This window comes from Fringilla coelebs, assembly GCF_963513975.1.
Source record: "Fringilla coelebs genome assembly, chromosome: 1".
NCBI classification, from domain to species: domain Eukaryota; kingdom Metazoa; phylum Chordata; class Aves; order Passeriformes; family Fringillidae; genus Fringilla; species Fringilla coelebs.
The window spans coordinates 116,420,247-116,438,579 of record NC_140028.1 but is presented as its reverse complement, the minus strand read 5'-3'; the positions used below and the strand labels follow the sequence as shown (position 1 = coordinate 116,438,579).

General features: G+C 38.5%; 1 protein-coding gene across 2 annotated transcripts; it reads left to right on the top strand.

Moving 5' to 3' along the window:
* The first annotated feature begins 1,825 nt into the window (after window positions 1–1,825).
* On the top strand, window positions 1,826–18,231 carry RAB5A (RAB5A, member RAS oncogene family). Of its 2 annotated transcripts, none has more exons than XM_084225998.1 (6): window positions 1,826–2,019; window positions 7,694–7,946; window positions 11,213–11,364; window positions 12,422–12,544; window positions 14,329–14,422; window positions 16,755–18,230. In XM_084225998.1, exons 2-6 carry the CDS (start codon window positions 7,784–7,786, stop codon window positions 16,868–16,870), a joined length of 648 nt encoding a protein of 215 aa, XP_084082124.1. In that variant the 5' UTR covers window positions 1,826–2,019; window positions 7,694–7,783; the 3' UTR covers window positions 16,871–18,230. The 2 variants fall into 2 exon arrangements, with proteins under 2 accessions (XP_084082124.1, XP_084082125.1); XM_084225999.1 differs by having other exon boundaries at window positions 2,010–2,134; window positions 16,755–18,231.
* The last annotated feature ends 102 nt before the right edge of the window (window positions 18,232–18,333 follow it).

Genomic DNA, 18,333 nt, shown 5'->3' with positions numbered 1-18,333 from the left:
GCTTGGAGACTGGCTGACACTGGCCTTTTTATGGGAGGTAGCCAGCAATTTCCTTTGTATTGCCTTTTCACTTCCACTTTCCTTCATCTATTACACTGCCTTTATCTTAACCCACAAGTTCTCCTGCTTTTGTTCTTCCTGTTGTGTTCTCTGTCTTGCTGCAGGGACGTGAGTGAGTGAGTGAGTGAGTGAGTGAGTGAGTGAGTGAGTGAGTGAGTGAGTGAATGAGTAGCTGCCAGGTTGACTGGATGCTGTCTGGTGTTCCAATGCATGCCTGTCAGGTGTGTAGTAAAACACATTTGGTTATCAGGAATCTGCTGTTTGCTCAGCAAATCCTGCAATCCAGCTGAACATATTGAGACCAGTCAGAGAGTAATGGCAAATAAGAAGTGTATTAGGGCAGGACTACATGATTTAAAGGACAACTCTTACATTTAGAAAACTCACAGCTCAAAAGAGTTTGTATACTTTACTTACACAAACATGTTTATCTGCAGCTAGTCTGGCATTCTACATCACTGGTGAATGCAAAGACTATTTTCCTTTTTTTTCAGTTACATATTGGCCTTTCACAAAGCACTCACGTAAGTGATTAACAGAAGAAAGGGGAAATTGTTACTCTGAGACCAAACTGGTACCAATGGAAAAGAAGAACTGATGAAGATTAAAAAAACAATCTGTTTTCACTCCATTCACCTCAGTACATTCAAGTATTGATATGTCATTCTAAGAAAGGGGAAAGTAGCATAACACTGACCACAGGCTTCACATAACTTGATTTTTGTTTCATTTAAATATATGTGGTTGAAATAAAAAATATATATTGAGAATTCAACTACATCAACTTGATTATTTCCTGTGATGGATTATCTAAACAATCTTCATTAAATTGTACCAATTACTAAATACCATTATTGATACACTTACTAAATGTCTTACCAGCTTGTTTGTTTGTTTCTTTCAAATGCCAACTCTTAGACCTTGTTAAAGCTGCTATACTGAAGAAACACTTATCATGATTGTTTTGTTTCCGCTGCAACCCACTTGCAGCTTGTGGCCAACTGGCCTTTATCCTGCCCTCTCGCAAGGTCATGCTTTGTGCGATGAAGCAATCAAGACTCGTTCTGGGCTTTATCAGTGGCTGCTCGAAAAAGGCAAATTCCCGATGGCAATTCAGGTTTTCCTATGTAGTTCTTCCTTTCAACTCATTTGACTAATAGCTTTGGAAACTGGTTCTTTCAAAGGATTAAACCAGGACTTGTCTGTGTGTGCAATGCCCAGCTCCCATCCTCGGCTCCTCAGTGGCCTCCTCAGGCTGCAATGCAGTCCCTAGAGGACTGGCAGAGAATCACGGAATAGTTTGGGGTGGGAGGGACCTTAAAGATCATCCACTCCCAACTCCCCTGCCTTGAGCAGGGACACCTCCTACTACAGCAGGTTGCTCGGAGCCCCACCCAGCCTGGCCTTGAACACTGTCACGGTTGGGGCATCCTGAACTTCTCTGAGCAATCCGTTCCAGTGCCTCACCACCCCCACCGTAAATGGGAGATGGAAAACGCGCGGGTGGCTCGCAGGGACTCTTCCCCCGGGCGCTGGGGAGAAGCGGGAGATAGGGAACACCCTACAGCCGAGCGCGTCTCGGCCGCGGTGGGCGCGGCCGGCCGGGCGGGAGGGAGGGAGCGGGAACAAAAGGAGGAGGGGAGAAGGTGGGAAAGAAAGGGAGCCACGTGACGACTGGCGCGGGCGAACCGGAAGGGCACGGCGCGTGCGGGCGTGACGTGGCGGCGGCGGAAGTGCGTGTTGTGTGTGTGTGAGTGTGTTTTGGTCGGGGCAGAGGCGGCGGCGGAAGTCGGCGGCGGGGCTGGGTGAGGCACGGCTGCGCCCCCGCCCCTCGCCCCCACCGAGGAGCCGCCTCCCCTCTTACCCCTCCTCCGCCCACCCTGCCCCGGTGCGCCCGCCAGCCCCGACCGACGGACGGACGTCGCTGCGCCGCCGCCCCGGCTCCCCCACCCCGGCCAGGTGAGGAGGCGGTGGCGGCGCGGGGGGGGTCCCGGCGGCGGCGGCGGCGAGACGCGCCTTGTCCGGGCTCCTGTCGGCGGCCGCTACCCCGGCGCTGCGGCAGCGTCGTGCCGCGGTACGGGTGGCCGAGGTGGGCAGCCCGGCGTGCGGGGAGGGGACGCTGCTCTCTCCCTTCCCGGCTCAAAATGGCGCCCCCGGTTTTCCCACTTCCCCTTATTCCTGTGCCTGGAAGGGAGCCGCGGGGGAGGGGAGGTGGCGGCGGGGGTTGGAGGGGCTGGGCCCGGGAGAGCGGGGATCCTCCCCTGCGTGCGGGCGCTCCTGCAGAGAGGTATCGCTGTCTGGGGCCGGCCGTGAGGGCTGTACCCCTCGAGTTGCTTGTGAGATATGGAAGGGGAGGTTGGGTGATGGGTCCCTCGCTTTCCCTTTCGCTTGCGTCTGGAAAAAGGACGGTGAACTAGGTGGGAAGTAAAATGCTCCCGACAATGCGTCGCCATCGGGGGGATCGCGACAGGCCTAGTATCCTGGATGTCTTCTGCATCGCACGGAATTGGAACTAGACACAAAGCTGGGGTAGGGTGGAGAAACAAACCTAAGCTTTTTGTGTTTTAGAGGAGAGCTGAATTGCATAAGAACTATCAAAATGTTCCAGACAAGGCCATGAAAGGCTGTTCTCTCGGCATTTTTAATGATTTTTTTTCTACCTTCTACCTCCTTCAGAGCTTGGGGGTGGCAATGAGAGATTAAACAGCTAATTAAGCAGCTGGAATGAATCAGTTTCTTTCTTGCAATGTTTCGGCAAAGTAAAAATCATGGAATTTTTTTTTCCAGTTCTATAGTGTCGCTTCAGAGTTACAGTCATGCTTACCTACAGATTGCATGTAGGTATTGTTCTTCCATAATGGGAAATGTCAGGAAAAGGTAGATGTTGGCTGAAGTGAGGTGGCTGGAGACAATGGTATTGTAGTCATCACTTGCATTTCCTGTATGATAAACCAGTTTATCTGAAAGCAATTGGTACCATTCATCATTCAGATGAGCTTATAAGATGGCTATTACCTTTAATTGTAGGGCTATGATTTTTTTGCAGCAACTGTGTTGATTCACTTGTTTAACCTACAGTCTCATTATGTTTCAATATGGCTTACATATGACAATCATTTTGTTGGTTATCTTTGTCACTGTCTTGAACTCTGCACTAAGGTGTCAGACTAATTCTGGTGAACCTGGAAGGAAAATTCAGTTAGTAGGAGTGGCTAATATATAAGCCTTTGTAGTTACTGCCTTTTAAAACATTTAAGAAAGTCCAGTATGAAGAAATTTAAAGTAGGTAATGGTTGCTGCCTCAGCATTGTATGCTTTATGTCCGTTAATGCAGCGTACAAAAGTTTATTAGTAAAAAACAGTGTTCTTTGCTGTGAGATATAAAAGTGGTGGAATGTTCCAGTTTTAAATTTATCGTGAATTTTTTTCTGTGGCCTTTCTGTTTGATAATACACTTAATCACATTAATTGTAGGAACAGTGCTCACTGTCTTAATCTCTTCAGTAGGCTGGCTTTTGTCACCAATGTTACTTTGATACTTCTATATTAGCTGTACTGTAGTTGAGAATAGTCCAGTGCTTATGCTTACATGACTGAATTATACCATTAAATTGAGAATTTGTAGGTATTGGCTGGGACTGTTGGTGTTTTGTACACAGACTCAAGCACAATAAGATTTGTGTTTGATCTGTTAAAATACTTAGGACTCTTTCATAAATGAAACTCAGACTGTCCAACAACATACAAATTTCTGGAGTGAGGAGAACACCCAGCATCCAGTAAGTTAGTTGGTGGAATTACCAGGAGTATTTGGCTAATAATATATTCTAGACTTTGTGTTCTGGCATTTCAGCATGGACCTGCTCTGTCATGGGGGGAATATTCAAGAGAAGTGTTAAAGTTCCTACGTAACAGAGTGACCTATGTATTTGTACTGCCCAAGACTGCAAAATGGAGTTTTTATGTTAAACTCAATAAAAGTAAGAAAATCTCCCTCATTTCCATCCATGTGAAGCCATCCATCTCAAAAAATTTTATAGTATTTTCTTTAGCAGATTTTTGTATTAGTAGGTCATTTCCGTAACTCCCGTATGTATCAATTTAAGAGCTTGTTTCAAGTCAAGCAGTTGTGTACTTGCCTTTTTGTAGGTGAATGAAAATGTCTTACCCAGGTTTTCTTTCTTTACATCTTCCAAACATATTGATTACATTGCATACAAAGTTGGAAGGAGAGGAGGAGGAGAGCCATATCAGTGGATTTTTTCCCAAGAAATTTTCCCCAGAGCTGAGTTTGCAGTGTATGTATAGGGTACTGAGTGTACTATTCCTCCCGGGTTCTCCAGGTTTGTATTTTACTGATGAATTAAGAAATAGTAGAATGAATGTGACGTGGGACTTACAGTATGCATGGGGGACTGTAGCATTGAAATCTTACTTCTGAATCTTTGTGAGGCACTGTGTGCTCAGCTCACAGATATGAAAAGACCAGGCCAAAACCGTTCTGCAGTGGCCGTGTCAAACTGCAGTACTGCTTCTCTTCAGATTAAGCAGGTACTTCCCTTGTTTTTTATGTAAGTATGCTGCCATGTTGTGAACTTCAACTACAGAGTTTTGGCATCATCTGAAACCTCAAAAGATTATGATTTCCATATACACTGATAGAAGGTGTTAGTGACTTCTTTTAATATGTCACAATCATCTGGATGTGCTCTATCAGGTTTTCAGTCTTGCGTTTTCTTTTATCCTGAGCTGTTGAAAAGTGGGTGGTATGACTAGTAGGATTCGTTATTAATTTATTAGATGTATCGATGTGACTGTTGAATGAATGGGGTTTGCAGTGTTTCTTAGATGGCCTTCCTGTCAGGTCCTGTGGTCTGCTATCAGCTTGAGAGCTGATTACCTTTGTACATGATATCTGACTATCTAGAATGATTTCAAGGGAGGGATGCTGTAAGAATGTAAACTCTGAAGGTCTCTGATAACTACAGCCTCTGTAGCTTGGGCATCTATAAAAATAAAGCGAGATATTTTTCTTGCCAACTTATGTCAGCTTTGTGTACTGAAGTAGTTTTGCCAGGGGTAGTAATTACTGTTTCATGAGTGATAAAAATCTGAAATAACTACCAGCCATAAATGCTCAGGTGAAATTGATAAATATTATGCAAGTTAAATGTTCTTTTCTCATACCTCCTTTTGCTCTCAGTATGGGAAACAGCAAGCAAAAAATCAGTCCTAGGGAGTAACCTGTGCAGTGGCTTGATTCCCTCACTGTGTGTCATCTAGAAGTCACTTGCTCCCAGGAGTACTAAGTCACACAGTCGTTGGATGTTGTCCTTATGTTTTTATGAATGCTGCAGACTCTGAAAAAACATGGCACATATTAAGATTAAAGGGTTTTAAATTATTTCATGGTTGTCCAAACACACTGGAATGCTACAGCAAACAGATGGGGTTTTTTTCCATTTTAAAACAAAAATAACTTAATTGTCTTCATTACTTTTCCAAAGGAAAAGATAAACAAATGGCTAACAGTATTCTGAACCACCTATATTTTGGTTATGCCTTGCTGCATTCTCTATTGTAGTACAATTAGGGAGAGATTAACTGTTTTCACTGATCCATTTTTATCCAAATCATTCCACAACTTCTGAAGCATATTTCCACAGCATGGAGGGGGAAGAGTCTTTCCTGACAACCAACACGCTAGTAGTGCAAAATCATTTTATGGTGTAATGATGAAAGGTCTGATATTTTTGAAATAACTGGATCCATTCCTGTATTCTGAAATACTTCACCAAAATTAGTTTAATGAATAAGAATTGTAGTATAGAATTAATGTGGTAGTTAATAAGAACGATGGTAGGATTTGCAGGGGCTTTTTGGCTTCGTTCTTTCCCTGTGGAATAATTTTACATGTTTCTAAGATTATGCTACTAAAATATAATACTTGATACATTATGTTGTACAACTGAAATTTAAAAAATATGTTTTTAGTGTGATAGTCAAATGGAATACAAACTCAGGACAGAATGCAAAATCATTATATTCTACCTCAAAGAAGGGAAAGTATTTTGAGAGGTATGAGAAAAGGAGGAACATGGGCAAATAAAAGTGTCTCTAAGATGCTGGAAATATTTTTTAAAACCTGTATTCTGTTTACATTGAGAAATGAAGTAGCTGTTTTTCAGCTGTTATGTTTTTCCACAAATAATGCTAAGATTTTTGTTCTTATTTATTCCATGAATATTAGCTTGTAAGGGAGTATCTTACTGAAGGGTAGGGTTCTGCTAGACTGCTGAAACACTTTCCAGGAAAAAAGGTTCTTCAGGACTTGGGTTGAGGGAAGGGAAGAGTTAGGAAGGAGAAGGAATGCTTAGCATCTGAGCTAGGCCTGTAGCAAACTGGAATGCTCAAGTGCCTGATCTGTGTTTGAAACAGGAAGGTGGTTAAAGGCTACTGCTTGGTTTAAAATGTAGTTGCTTTATCACAAGGAATAAAGAACTGGAAGTCATTTGAAAGTATTGTGTTTGCTTACTTTTTTGCAACATATGAATTAAAGCCATTTTTTGCATTAGGAGCATGTGCTCTACCCTGACTCACATCCTAGATGTTAGAAAAGCTGTATCCCCACAAAGTGTGCTTAATTCAAATAAATAATCAGCTGGAGCAGGACAAAATTATGAGCTAATTTTGAGAGGTCTTTTGTTTTTTATCTACTGTTAAGTGTGTAAAATCATAAATATTAGGGTCAGAAGTGGTACCAGCAGAGTCTAAAGGCCTCCATTTCTATATGAATAAGTACTGTGGGTGGGGTTATTTTAAGCAGCTGGAAAGAAGAGTAAGGAGACTAAGCAATATACTGTTCATACTTGTTCTTACCAAAATCTTTGTTGTTAATGCTGCTCTAGGACACATGTAAGTATTGGAAATAGAAATTTATTAGCATATGGTAGTTCTCTGGTAGTTTGTGCAAAGTGGCCTGGAATTCTTACTGGTCAATTGGTTTTCATATGGAAGGCTTCACTTTTGTTTCTCAGTACAGTTTTTAATAAGAGAGGATATTAATGGTTTGCATGTGAAGATCTGTACTTTTATGTAAGGAAATTGTGTTTGATAGATGGGATGGAAGTAAATTGATGAACTACACTTGCAAAGAAGCTACTGTGGTGTTTGAGTTTTCCCAAATTGCTCCCAGAATTGTGTTTTTTAGCATCCTTGAGCAGTGCTGACTTTGGAATATTGGTTAGCAATAGCATAATTATGAAAAGTTATTCCTGCTTGTCATTTGTTATTTTACTGACAGTTTGAAAGTCTGAATCTGTTGTGTTATACATCAGTCTTGATTTGTTAAGAAATAACAGGAGACTGAGGTCTTGCAAGAAGGAGCATAATTGGATTTTAATGTGCTAATTTGAAGCTTTGATGGGAAGACTAGGTGTTGAAGAAGATGACTGGTTCATGTATCATAAATTCTGGCTATAGTTGACAGCTTAAAAATGATGGTACCTGTAGTCTGGACTGTTGAATTTGGTAAATACTAGGTGAAGTTATACATAATATATTGCATTAGTGAATGAGACTTGTCTTGCTTGGTTTGTAAATCTAATGCACCCACTGTCTTTTCACAAAATAGGTTGTTACTGGCAGAAGAACCAGGATTCAGATCTCAGTGGAACTTGCTTTCAAAAGCTGTTGAAATAAAGGACTGCTTTCTAATTTGGACATGGCTAATCGAGGAGCAACAAGGCCCAATGGGCCAAATGCTGGAAATAAAATTTGCCAATTTAAACTAGTACTTTTAGGAGAGTCTGCAGTTGGCAAATCAAGTTTGGTGCTTCGTTTTGTAAAAGGACAATTTCATGAATTTCAAGAAAGTACGATTGGAGGTGAGAAAATTACTCTGTTAATTTGTTTCATGTTCGTGTTTTTTATCGTCCTTGCCCTTGAAAGCCTTTAATGTAATGGCACTTCTAGAGTGGGTCATTGACAGCAAGGATCAAACCTTTGTCAATAATTGAGAACTATATTTCTGAGTTAAACACAAACATCCTTTTCTAGAGGAGGTAGTAAATGTGTTCTGGAACTGCATAGTTTTGAAACCTGGGCTAAATGTTACATTTTGTTTGTAAGTGGGTGTGTGGCTCTTTTAATTGTGCTGCATGCATAATGGCTGAAATAACTGCTTAGTAAGAATTATGAGCATAGTTTCTATGAAAAAAACCCAAGCATTGCATCTTCCATAAGGCCTGTGTTTGTCACTTAGGCATTCTGACTTTGATTTTGCAGAACTTGCTATATTTCTGTGTTAATAATTGCAGAATTTATTGTGCTGTTTTTCCATTTTGTGACTTCAAACAAAACAGGTGCTGGCTACCAGAATTAAAAAAAAAATCTGCTTAGCTTTAGACAGATTTTGTCACACTCTTCCCCTTGGCAGATTTCTTAAGTTATATTGTATTTTGGAGTTGTTTGTGCTTTGAGCTGTATTTCTCCTTGGATAGATTTAAATGTATTCTAAAACTACCTAACAGCATACAGACTTTACAAAGTATTGGTTTTTGTGAATTGATAAATACTCTCCAGTAGTTGCTGTTGCAGCTTGCATGAGTCAGCCTGTTCCATTGTAATATTTATGTGAAGGCCTTTCAGTGGTCTGTATGTGTCTTCACACACCAACAGTTGTTGAAATGTAAAAATGCTGGAAAGCTTACAAAAATAAATGCAAGCTGAATTTCATTGCATTCTTCTTTTGCCCTGTTTCTAGCTGCTACATGTGTTTATTTTTTCTATCTGTCAGCATAAATAGACAACCACATATTTTCTATTGTAGCAATCTTACTAATGCACACTTTTGGCTTTGTGCATTTTATCATGGCTTAAGGATGGGTGTAAGTATGAAAGTTTCTATAAGCTCTGATAAACAGCTGTGTGTTAATACAGAGAGCATTCTCAAACATGTATTTTGAATTAACTTTCCAATATCACCAAGGTTTTTAGTTTAGAAAAACAGTTAAAATTAAGTAAAATTCATTGTTCCATTTCAGTGATCTCAAAATTCGTTTAACCTTTGTTTAGTTTTTTCTTGTTTTAGTCTTTGGAATAACCCAAACCCTGTTACACTGATCAAAATCTAAAGAAAGGTTAAACAAGAGCCTAAGGTCAAGTTCAGATATATAAGGTTTAGTGTAATCTGTATTAACTTGTGCCTCTTCTATATCAAATATAAACAAGGAAATACTATATAATACAGCTGAGAGCTGTGTTGGGATTCAGAAAAGTTTTCTATAGACAAATCTGTCTAACTCTGTGGCTTGTAGTTGCCTAAGGCATAATTTTCTTTGTATACAGAAGGGCCTTTTAACAAAGAGAGGCTTATGTGCATTGTGAATCTGGATAAAAACATCTGAAAGGGAGTGCAGTAAAAGGCAGACGTGTTGGATGGTGGTGGTGTGGTTTTGCCACTTCAGACTAGTGTAGCAAGGCCTGTTAGTTGCTTAAGACAAAAGTATGGCTGTTAAAGATGATAGACTTTCAAGTAATTAACAGATGATTAATTGTCAATTTACTATGGCCTTGGCAAGGTTGAAGAAAGTTTTTTTTTTTTTTGCAGAAATTGACTGTCATTTTCAAGTGGTTGAAATGTTACTTTTGACAAAAACAAGAGCATTGGGAAGAATAAACTTCTTGTTTAATTGTCTTTCCAAGTACATACTTTCATTTATGCAGTGGAGTTACATTTTTTTGTTAAGAGAATAATGTCTGTGAGAACTTTACATCTTGTCTCTGCCTTGGAGAAATACAATACTGAGCTGGTTCTGGGGAGAAAGCCCTTTGTTTAGTGCAAGATGTATGGTGTTTTTCCACTCTGTTTTGGTTCTGGGCTGCTTAGGGAGCTGCCAAGTGGAGCCTGTTCTACCAGCATTCGAATATGTAGCATTTAGAAAGATTTATGTTGATTTAACATTGGAACATCAAAGCTTTTACCTTCTCCAGAGGCCTGCTCATCTGTGATGGATGCTAATACCCCTGAAGCAGGAGCACCTGACCACTTAAGGAGTCAGCTTCTGGTCACGGTTTAACCCCGACCAGCAGCTAAGTACCATGCAGCTGCTGCTTACAGCTGAGACAGGGACACTTCTGTATGCTAGTTACAATGTCCTTTACAGAGCAAGATTGGCTTCATTTTGGTTTCTGTAATGAGTTGAGTTGAAGGTTGGAGCAGTTTTGGAATGATTCATACACTCTGATGTCTCTGAGTATGTAGGACAGGATGAAATACCAGGTATGCAAGAGTAATAGGTCAGTGCCTCTTCAGCCATTTATTTAAATTGGTCACAGTCCATCAGTGTGCCGAGTGATCAGAGTTCCTGCTTCAGCTAAGTAGTGGGCTTTCCTTAGTTTTGTTTTTAATATGAGTTTCTATGCTGTGTGGGCACTCACCTCCATACCTCTGATTGTACCTTAATCTGAATGGAAAAATTTTACTAGTAGTAACTGTTTGAAGACTTGGAATGAGTTAGTATTTTCTGGAATACCATTATTTATGGTAATGCATTCAGCTGTAGTAGCAATGGCTGCAAGTTTTCCTGAAACTACAGGCTGTTGAAATTGTGCTGAAATTAATTATTGAGATCACTTGGAAAGTCAAAAATATAGCTGCTTTGAGAACAAGAACTTACAAGAAGTGCTTCTTTCTTCCAGATCTGTTAGCTAAGGTGAAATTGTTAGGAGCTGAAATCAAAGTTTTAAGATGCTATTCAAGTAATACAAATATGTAGAATTGAAAATATCTTAACTGTTGGATTATAGCATGATGGGATGCTGTTACTGGTACTGTAGTATACATCCTGCTTCAACAGACTGTATCTAGAAGCTTTAAGAGAAGGCTTATGGTTACTCAGATTCACTATAATGAAAAAGGGAATTCTTTCCAGTTTTTGCTTTCTTATGTCTAACTTGAGGAAAGTCCAGTTGTTTAAATAACTCCTCTGTGTTGATCAGAGTCACAGGCTGTCAGCTAATGCTTCTTACATCAAACCTGTTGTATTTTAATAGTAGGCTTGAAATGTTTTGCATTTCTGTGAGCATAACTATATATGAATATAGAGATACAAGCAAACTTCTGGTTTCAGCACCTCTGTCTTTTTTGTAGCTGCTTTTCTAACCCAAACTGTATGTCTGGATGATACAACGGTAAAATTTGAAATTTGGGATACAGCTGGGCAGGAGCGGTACCACAGTTTAGCACCCATGTACTACAGAGGAGCGCAAGCAGCTATAGTGGTATACGACATTACAAACGAGGTAAGTACTGGATTAGGGATGCACAAGGGGGATTTGGAAGTTACCAGTCTTGCACTGATCTTTACTTATTTTTTTCTCACTGACTTGTGTAAATCAGTTCATCATTTTGTAGAATCATAGAATGGTTTGGATGGGAAGGAGCCTTTAAAGGTCGTCTAGTCCAACATTCCTGCCATGGGCAGGGGTGCCTTCTGCTGGACCAGATTGCTCCTTTCATACTGCACTGTGTAATGTCAATTTGTGTCTAAACTTTTCTGGCTAAAAGATTGTTTCTAGCGTTGGGGTTGTTTGTTGCTTGTTTTTTGGGTTTTTTGTTGTTGTGGTTTGGTTTGGTTTTTTGTTTGTTTTGGGATGGGTTTTTTTGTATTAAAAAGAGGGAAAGGAAGAGGAAAAATCCTCTTATGAAAGTGTTTCTAACCCACCCTCAAATCAGTTCATAGAGTTTGAACTTTTACTCTCATCACATTGCTGGTGGCACCTTTATTTCTGATAGTGCAGACATTATTTTAGTATTGTATTTTTGCAAATTTTGATTAAGGATTGGAAAGGTAACACAGGCTATTGAGACTAAAACCTAAGGTTATTAGATTTCTTTTTATTTGGACTAGGATGAGATAAGCTTCACTAGTTTCTGATAAAATTAGACTTAAAATTCAAAACTCTCCAAAAAACACAGAAATCATGTACCGTAATGAACAGACCTCAGTAATTATAAAGTCATTTTGAGGCCTTTTCAATGTAGCTGTTCATACACATGAATCTTCCAGAGAAACTGAAATTGCTGTTTTCTCTCTTAACCACTTCTTTCCTTACTTTGTCTACACAAAGATCTTCCTACCTATTTACTTCAGCATTATCCCAGCTAAGCACAGTTGAGAACTAAGGTAGGAATGTTTCATTTTAAAAGCTCAGTTGGCAGTTTGGAGTGTGCCTTTGGACTAAGGTAGCAGCCTTGCATTGGTGTTTTGTGCTTGAAGTGTAGGTAACAGAGATGGGGATTATAGGTGAGTACAAAAGGATGATAAAACTCAGTTGCATCATTTATAATCATTAACAGGAGTCCTTTGCCAGAGCGAAAAATTGGGTCAAAGAACTTCAGCGACAAGCAAGTCCTAACATTGTAATAGCTTTAGCAGGAAACAAAGCTGATCTAGCTAACAAAAGAGCTGTGGATTTCCAGGTATGTACATAATTTTTCTTCATAGAAATTGCATTTTGTTTGAACAGATAGTAAATAAACCTACAGGGAGCTTATATGCATAGCCTAGCTAGTTATTATGGAGGTCATGCTGTTAAATATAAATGTCAACTGAGACTAATTGAATTATACATGCTACTGAAAAACCTATTTCTGTACAAGTAATATGGAGGAATAGACTTTTTGGAATAATTAATTTGACTTTGAGGAATAATTAATTTATTTGCATATTTTTAAGGCTAATTGAGTATCTGTTCTTTGATGTGACCTCTTTCTGTCTTCTACCCAAAATTACCAGTAACTAGACTTTCAGTGGGTGAGATAGCAGTAACTCAGTGCAAACTGTTCTGTCTGGCTTGTCACCCAGAGAATTTTGATTATCATATGATATACTTGCTTAAGCTGTACTGTTGAAGCAGTGTTGAAATTTTAATTGAGCCTTTCATGGCATTTCTTTTGGGGTTGCATTTGTGCTCTCACTGGTGTATTTTATCTTCTAGAAAGTTTAATCAAGTCATCAGAAAATAGCCTTTAAACTGAATTAAGCTAACTGCAGGTAGTTTTGGTCCATTCATGATGGACTGAATTTGAATTAAGATAGTATTTATTAGTCAGCAATTTATGGTTTTTAATCTGTGTTTGGGGTCACTGTTTGAGATACAGCTGCATGTAGTCCTTTCGTAACTATAGAGAGTTTAATTAAAAGGTTAGCAGTGGTTTAGGTGTTTTTCTGCCAGTTTTTTAATTTTATACTTCTGTGACAGTTGACAGGCAGCTTTGGTGTTTTATGAAAAACTGTGGTATTTAACAAAAATTTCATACATGACTGCAGTCAATAATGTAATCACATTTAACTACCAAAGTAGACCTACCTGTACTATTTTTGGAACAATTAGAGTCAATGTTTTTCAAATGTTAGGGGGTTTGCTACTGCAGATTTATGGGCTCCTTGTGGGCTTGACAGGCCTTTCTCATTGCAAATCAAATATTAGATTTCTATGTATTTGTTAATGTGTTGTTTCAGATTTACATAGATCTTAGCAGGTGTCAATTATAGAGTTGTTGATTATTCTTATCATAAGTGTTCTGTAGTTCAGCTTTTTTGCAGGTTTCTTATTGAATGCAAAGGTAGTTATATAATCATAAGAAGCTGGAGATTCTCAGCTGAATTGACTAATAAGAAGTGGGAAAAATAGCATGGTCCTTAAAAGCAGTGTATCAGATTAAAATTCATACTGAAAAGGGAGGTAACATGGCAAATTACTGATTACTGCTTATTTGCTGTAATTGTGAATTTATATCAGAGTGGTAAAACTGTTCTGATCCATCTGACTCAGTGGCTGAAAGATTCAGGATAGTTCACAGACTGCCTTTTTCCTAATAATGGACTTGCTGACATTTGATGGCACTTTTGAAGCTTATTTGTTCTTACTGTCAGAGCTAATGTTCTACATTGGGGTTATCTCGTTCATCAATGTTTTCATTTTAAATTTAGTTTTGTCTGAGGTTTTTCCACCTGGATATTTTTAAGATTAGTAGGGATCTTTTAAGATTCCACTTATAATTGTTTAACTAATTAGTGAAATTGTAATTTCTCCATAGCTGGTGTATAAATTTGTCGGATGAGTGTTTCCACAAACTGTCTTTCTTTCAGAATGCTGTAGAGATTGTTTCTTTGTAGCAACTAAAAGTACAGTGTGTAATGATTGTATGAGTGTTCTTCTTTTTTTTCTTATGAAGTAACATATTCTTATTTTAACTTTCAGGAAGCACAGGCTTATGCAGATGACAACAGCCTATTGTTCATGGAGACGTCTGCCAAAACATCTATGAACGTAAATGAAATATTCATGGCAATTGGTGAGTTTATGAACAAAATGAGAACTTTAAAGGGAATGGTTTTCATGAGATTCAGACCATGGCAATCTTCCTCACCTAAGATCTCTGTTTTTCATGTATTATTTTTGCTATTGAAGTGTTCTTACTCCCTTTCATTTGTTTAATTTTATTTAAGCAGCTATCTGAAATCCAAAAGCTGTGTCAAAGATGGCAGTGCATGCTTAAATTCAGTGTCCAAGTTATAAGTAAAGGACGCTGCATATGAAAAGTAAATCTACTAGTATATTTTTAACTTAACATAACCTTAGGGATTTCTGTAAGATGCTAGCATGTGGTAGTAAATATAAACCAAGAACTTCTATGTTTCATTGATACCCAAAATTGTATGTAGTTGTTAATGGACTTCTGAAAGCAAAGGAAAAAGAATTCATTTTTAGGCTGGCCACTATTCTATTTAGTAGTTACCTTAGTTATAATAGATGCTTTGCTAGTGGTACTAGTAATGTATAGCATCAAATAACTCGATCTCTTTTGTCTGTTGCACCTCTCTAACCTGCTTTTTGTGAAAGAATATCATTGATGTTAAAATTAAATATTTTTAAAGAGGTCTTATGCTTTCCAAGCCAGGAGAGCAGGAGGTGGTTTGTGGTGTCTTTCAAACTTCCAGCAGATGCAAATTAAATTATCAGCATAGCAACACTTTAAAACAAGTACTTGCTTCATATTAACTGTAAATTATTGAAAAAGGAGGATAGACACAGACACTTAACTGACAGCAAAATGTATTTTTCTCATAAATGTTCAAGATAGGCTTGCATTTAATGATGCAGAAATGCTCAACTGTAGTATTCTGGTGAAATTTCGAGATTATGTTTAATGGTGCAGGTTGTTTCCTGTTTAAAAAAATCCCCAAAATCTGATTTCTTAAAAAATTTGATATATCAACAATAATTCTTGCCTCCATATTTTAATGAAGCCTCTAAAGTAAATTTGAGGGAAAAAATGCCCAGTTAGTAACTGTGTGTTTTGTCTGCAATGTTTTTTGGCCATGTGAGAATTTTACATCAGTGGGGTGAAATTCAGCTTTGTCAGTGCATCAGAACAAGATCTGTGCAGCAATAGACTCTGAATGGAAATTCTGATGAGGTTATAAGTATTGCATGTAATTCAGAATGGCCTGCAAAATATGAATGCAACCCTTAGGACCATGTATAAATATGATCTTAAAGCTGAGAGAAAATGAAAAATGAGAACGTTGAAAGAATTGTTGGACGCAAGCTGCAGCTGCGTCTAAATTGACTGCTTCAGCACTCATTCGGAATTCCCAGTTAAAAAATCCTAATGCTAATTCAGTTCTAGATACAGTTCTAGAATCCGAAACATTGCTCTGGAGACATTTTTCTGTTCATTGACCCTATGTACTGGCTCAGCAGCTTAGTAGTGAACTCTTGGGTTTTACCACAGAACTGTAGAACAGCCCAAGTTGGAGGGGATATCAGAGGATCTCTGTGGCCCACCCTTTTGCCCAGCACCCTGAGGTTATCTGGCACCACAACATGTTGATGTCTGCTCTGCAGTTTTTTTGGCTGGGTTTCATTCATTTTAGAAAAAGTTCTTTTAAAAACTGTCAGAAGTAATTACTTTGGAGTGAAACCATTCAGCCAAACTATAGAACAAGGGTGGTTGTTGGGCCCTGGTAAGATAGGCCCATGGAAGTCCTTTTCTGTAGAACTTAGCAATTTTCTGATGGAGAGAAATCCAGGAGAAACTACTGCTCAGAAGGGTGACAGCTTTCACCCTTATTTTTTGTGTTAAGACTGAGAAGGAATCTCGGAGCTACAAGGGCAACAAAGAAATTATCAGTCAATTCTGATGAGAACTGGAGAGAAAAGACAGCTTGAAAAAAACAACAGGAGTAGTTTGATCTGGTGTTGAGGGCCATTTTATATGTTGTCTTCAAACATTTATTCTGGCTGGATATCTGGGAACTGTTTGACCCATTTCTGTCTGTGTTTTGTGCCTTTTCAATGTTTCTGTGTCTTTTTGCACTAACATCCTAATGTTAAAGCCTGTTCTGTGTAGGTGGATTCCCCACAAGAGCTGTCATTTACTGGCATAGCTCACCTGTGCAGATACATTTTACTGCTCAAGTTACCGATGCATTTCACTCCTGGAAATATTAAAGTAGCTGATCATTAAGAAGTGTCTTCACTTCTTTCATTACCAATGCACCGAATCAAATCAGATTATACAATGAGTAGACTGATATGCCTATAATGTGTTGTTCTGTTTACTCAGGTGATTTAATCTTAGTAAAATCTCAAGTTTAACTCTTACTTCCTTCACATTACAGCAAAAAAATTGCCCAAGAATGAACCACAGAATGCAGGAGCCAGCTCTGCCAGAGGAAGAGGAGTAGACCTTACTGAACCCACACAACCTCCCAAGAGTCAATGTTGTAGTAACTAAAAGATCAATTGCTTTAAACTGTTCTGAATATTCTTCTGCTTCCTAACTGTTAATAACCATGGAATTGGAGTGCTTAACCTGGTCCAGTACAGCTTCCAAACAGCGAAGAGACTTACGATAATAGTCAAGTTCATGATACAGAGTTTTCTTTTCACCTAAAATTTTAACATGCATGTATCCACCACTGGCTGTAATGTTTCAGCAGTAGAGGAGAGATGGAGGCGGAATAAACTTCCTTCAGTTGAAAGGTTTTAAAAATCAGTTGTTATTATTAGGGGTGTAGAAGAACTATTTTCTGTGGACCTAATTGGCCAGTTCCTGTAGCCTCAATACTGATCACTGTTATAATAAATAGAATTGGGTCTTTTCATAATTCTCAATTGTGCTTTAAAACCTCCTTAGAAACAGGGTCTAAAAATTACTTAAACTTATTTACAGTATTGATGCAACCAGTTGTTTCTGCAGGTATCCATTGTTTAGTTATACATTCCATAGGTTAATAATTTTATTACAGATAATACTTGCATTAACAATTTTAAGAATCCTATGCTTGCCAGAAAGTGGAGTTTTAGTTGGTACACTGTATGTAAATTATATCAACCCAGTTAGTTATCTTAATGAATTAGTGATGAATCAAGTCTAACTTCATTTCTAATCTGTTCAGAAGGTACAGACCAGTAAATTCAACTCTACAACTTAGGATATGGGGTTTTTTGTCCTCTACAAACTGTAAGAGCTCTTCAAGTAAAACCACAACAAACTCGGTGTCTGTGACTTCTTTCTTGTTTCTGATCATTGCTGGCCATTACAGTTTGTTTTTCCCCTAAGGAAAAAAAATAGTGCACTAACGATTATGTACATCCAACTTGATTTTAAATTTGGATATTAATGTACTGTAAATAGGTACTCTGCATTGTAGTCTACATTTGTTTAATACTTTCTGTAATATTTAAGAGTTGCTTAAAGGTATACAGAATGTACAGTTACTTAAAGCTAACTTTTTTCCTCTCTAATCAAAGGGGGTTCTGAGTTCTTCCTTTATGGCTAGAACAGTAATAAATGATGCTCCTGTATCTGTAACATAAGTACTGCTGTCTGTCAGTAATGAACTTCGCAACTTTGTTTTCCAAAGTACATTTTATTTTGATCAGTCCAGTATATTGCACTAATTCTTTTAGTTATTTTCATTATATGAAATCTACAAAGTGTGTCAGAAGAGATGAATTAGTCTATTTAAATGTTGAACTGATAGAAACTTACTTGTGCAGATTTTAAATTTGCAGTAATCTGGGTTTAGCAAGAAAAATGACAGTTCACCAGTGTTTAGTTTTATATTGAGGTGCTCAGGTTTGAATAAAGTGGTTTAAAAAAATTTTGATTACTGGTTCTTATTGAGAGTTTCAGGAGGTTTTACCGCATTTGTACAGTTCCAGACAAGATGTCTGATTCACTGTATGGGTCAG

Coding starts and splice junctions, on each gene's coding strand:
- RAB5A (XM_084225999.1), top strand. CDS start 7,784: ATGGCTAATCGAGGAGCAACAAGGCCCAATGGGCCAAATGCTGGAAAT. Junction 11,365..12,421: donor TATACGACATTACAAACGAG/GTAAGTACTGGA, acceptor AATCATTAACAG/GAGTCCTTTGCCAGAGCGAA. Junction 14,423..16,754: donor TGAAATATTCATGGCAATTG/GTGAGTTTATGA, acceptor TTCACATTACAG/CAAAAAAATTGCCCAAGAAT.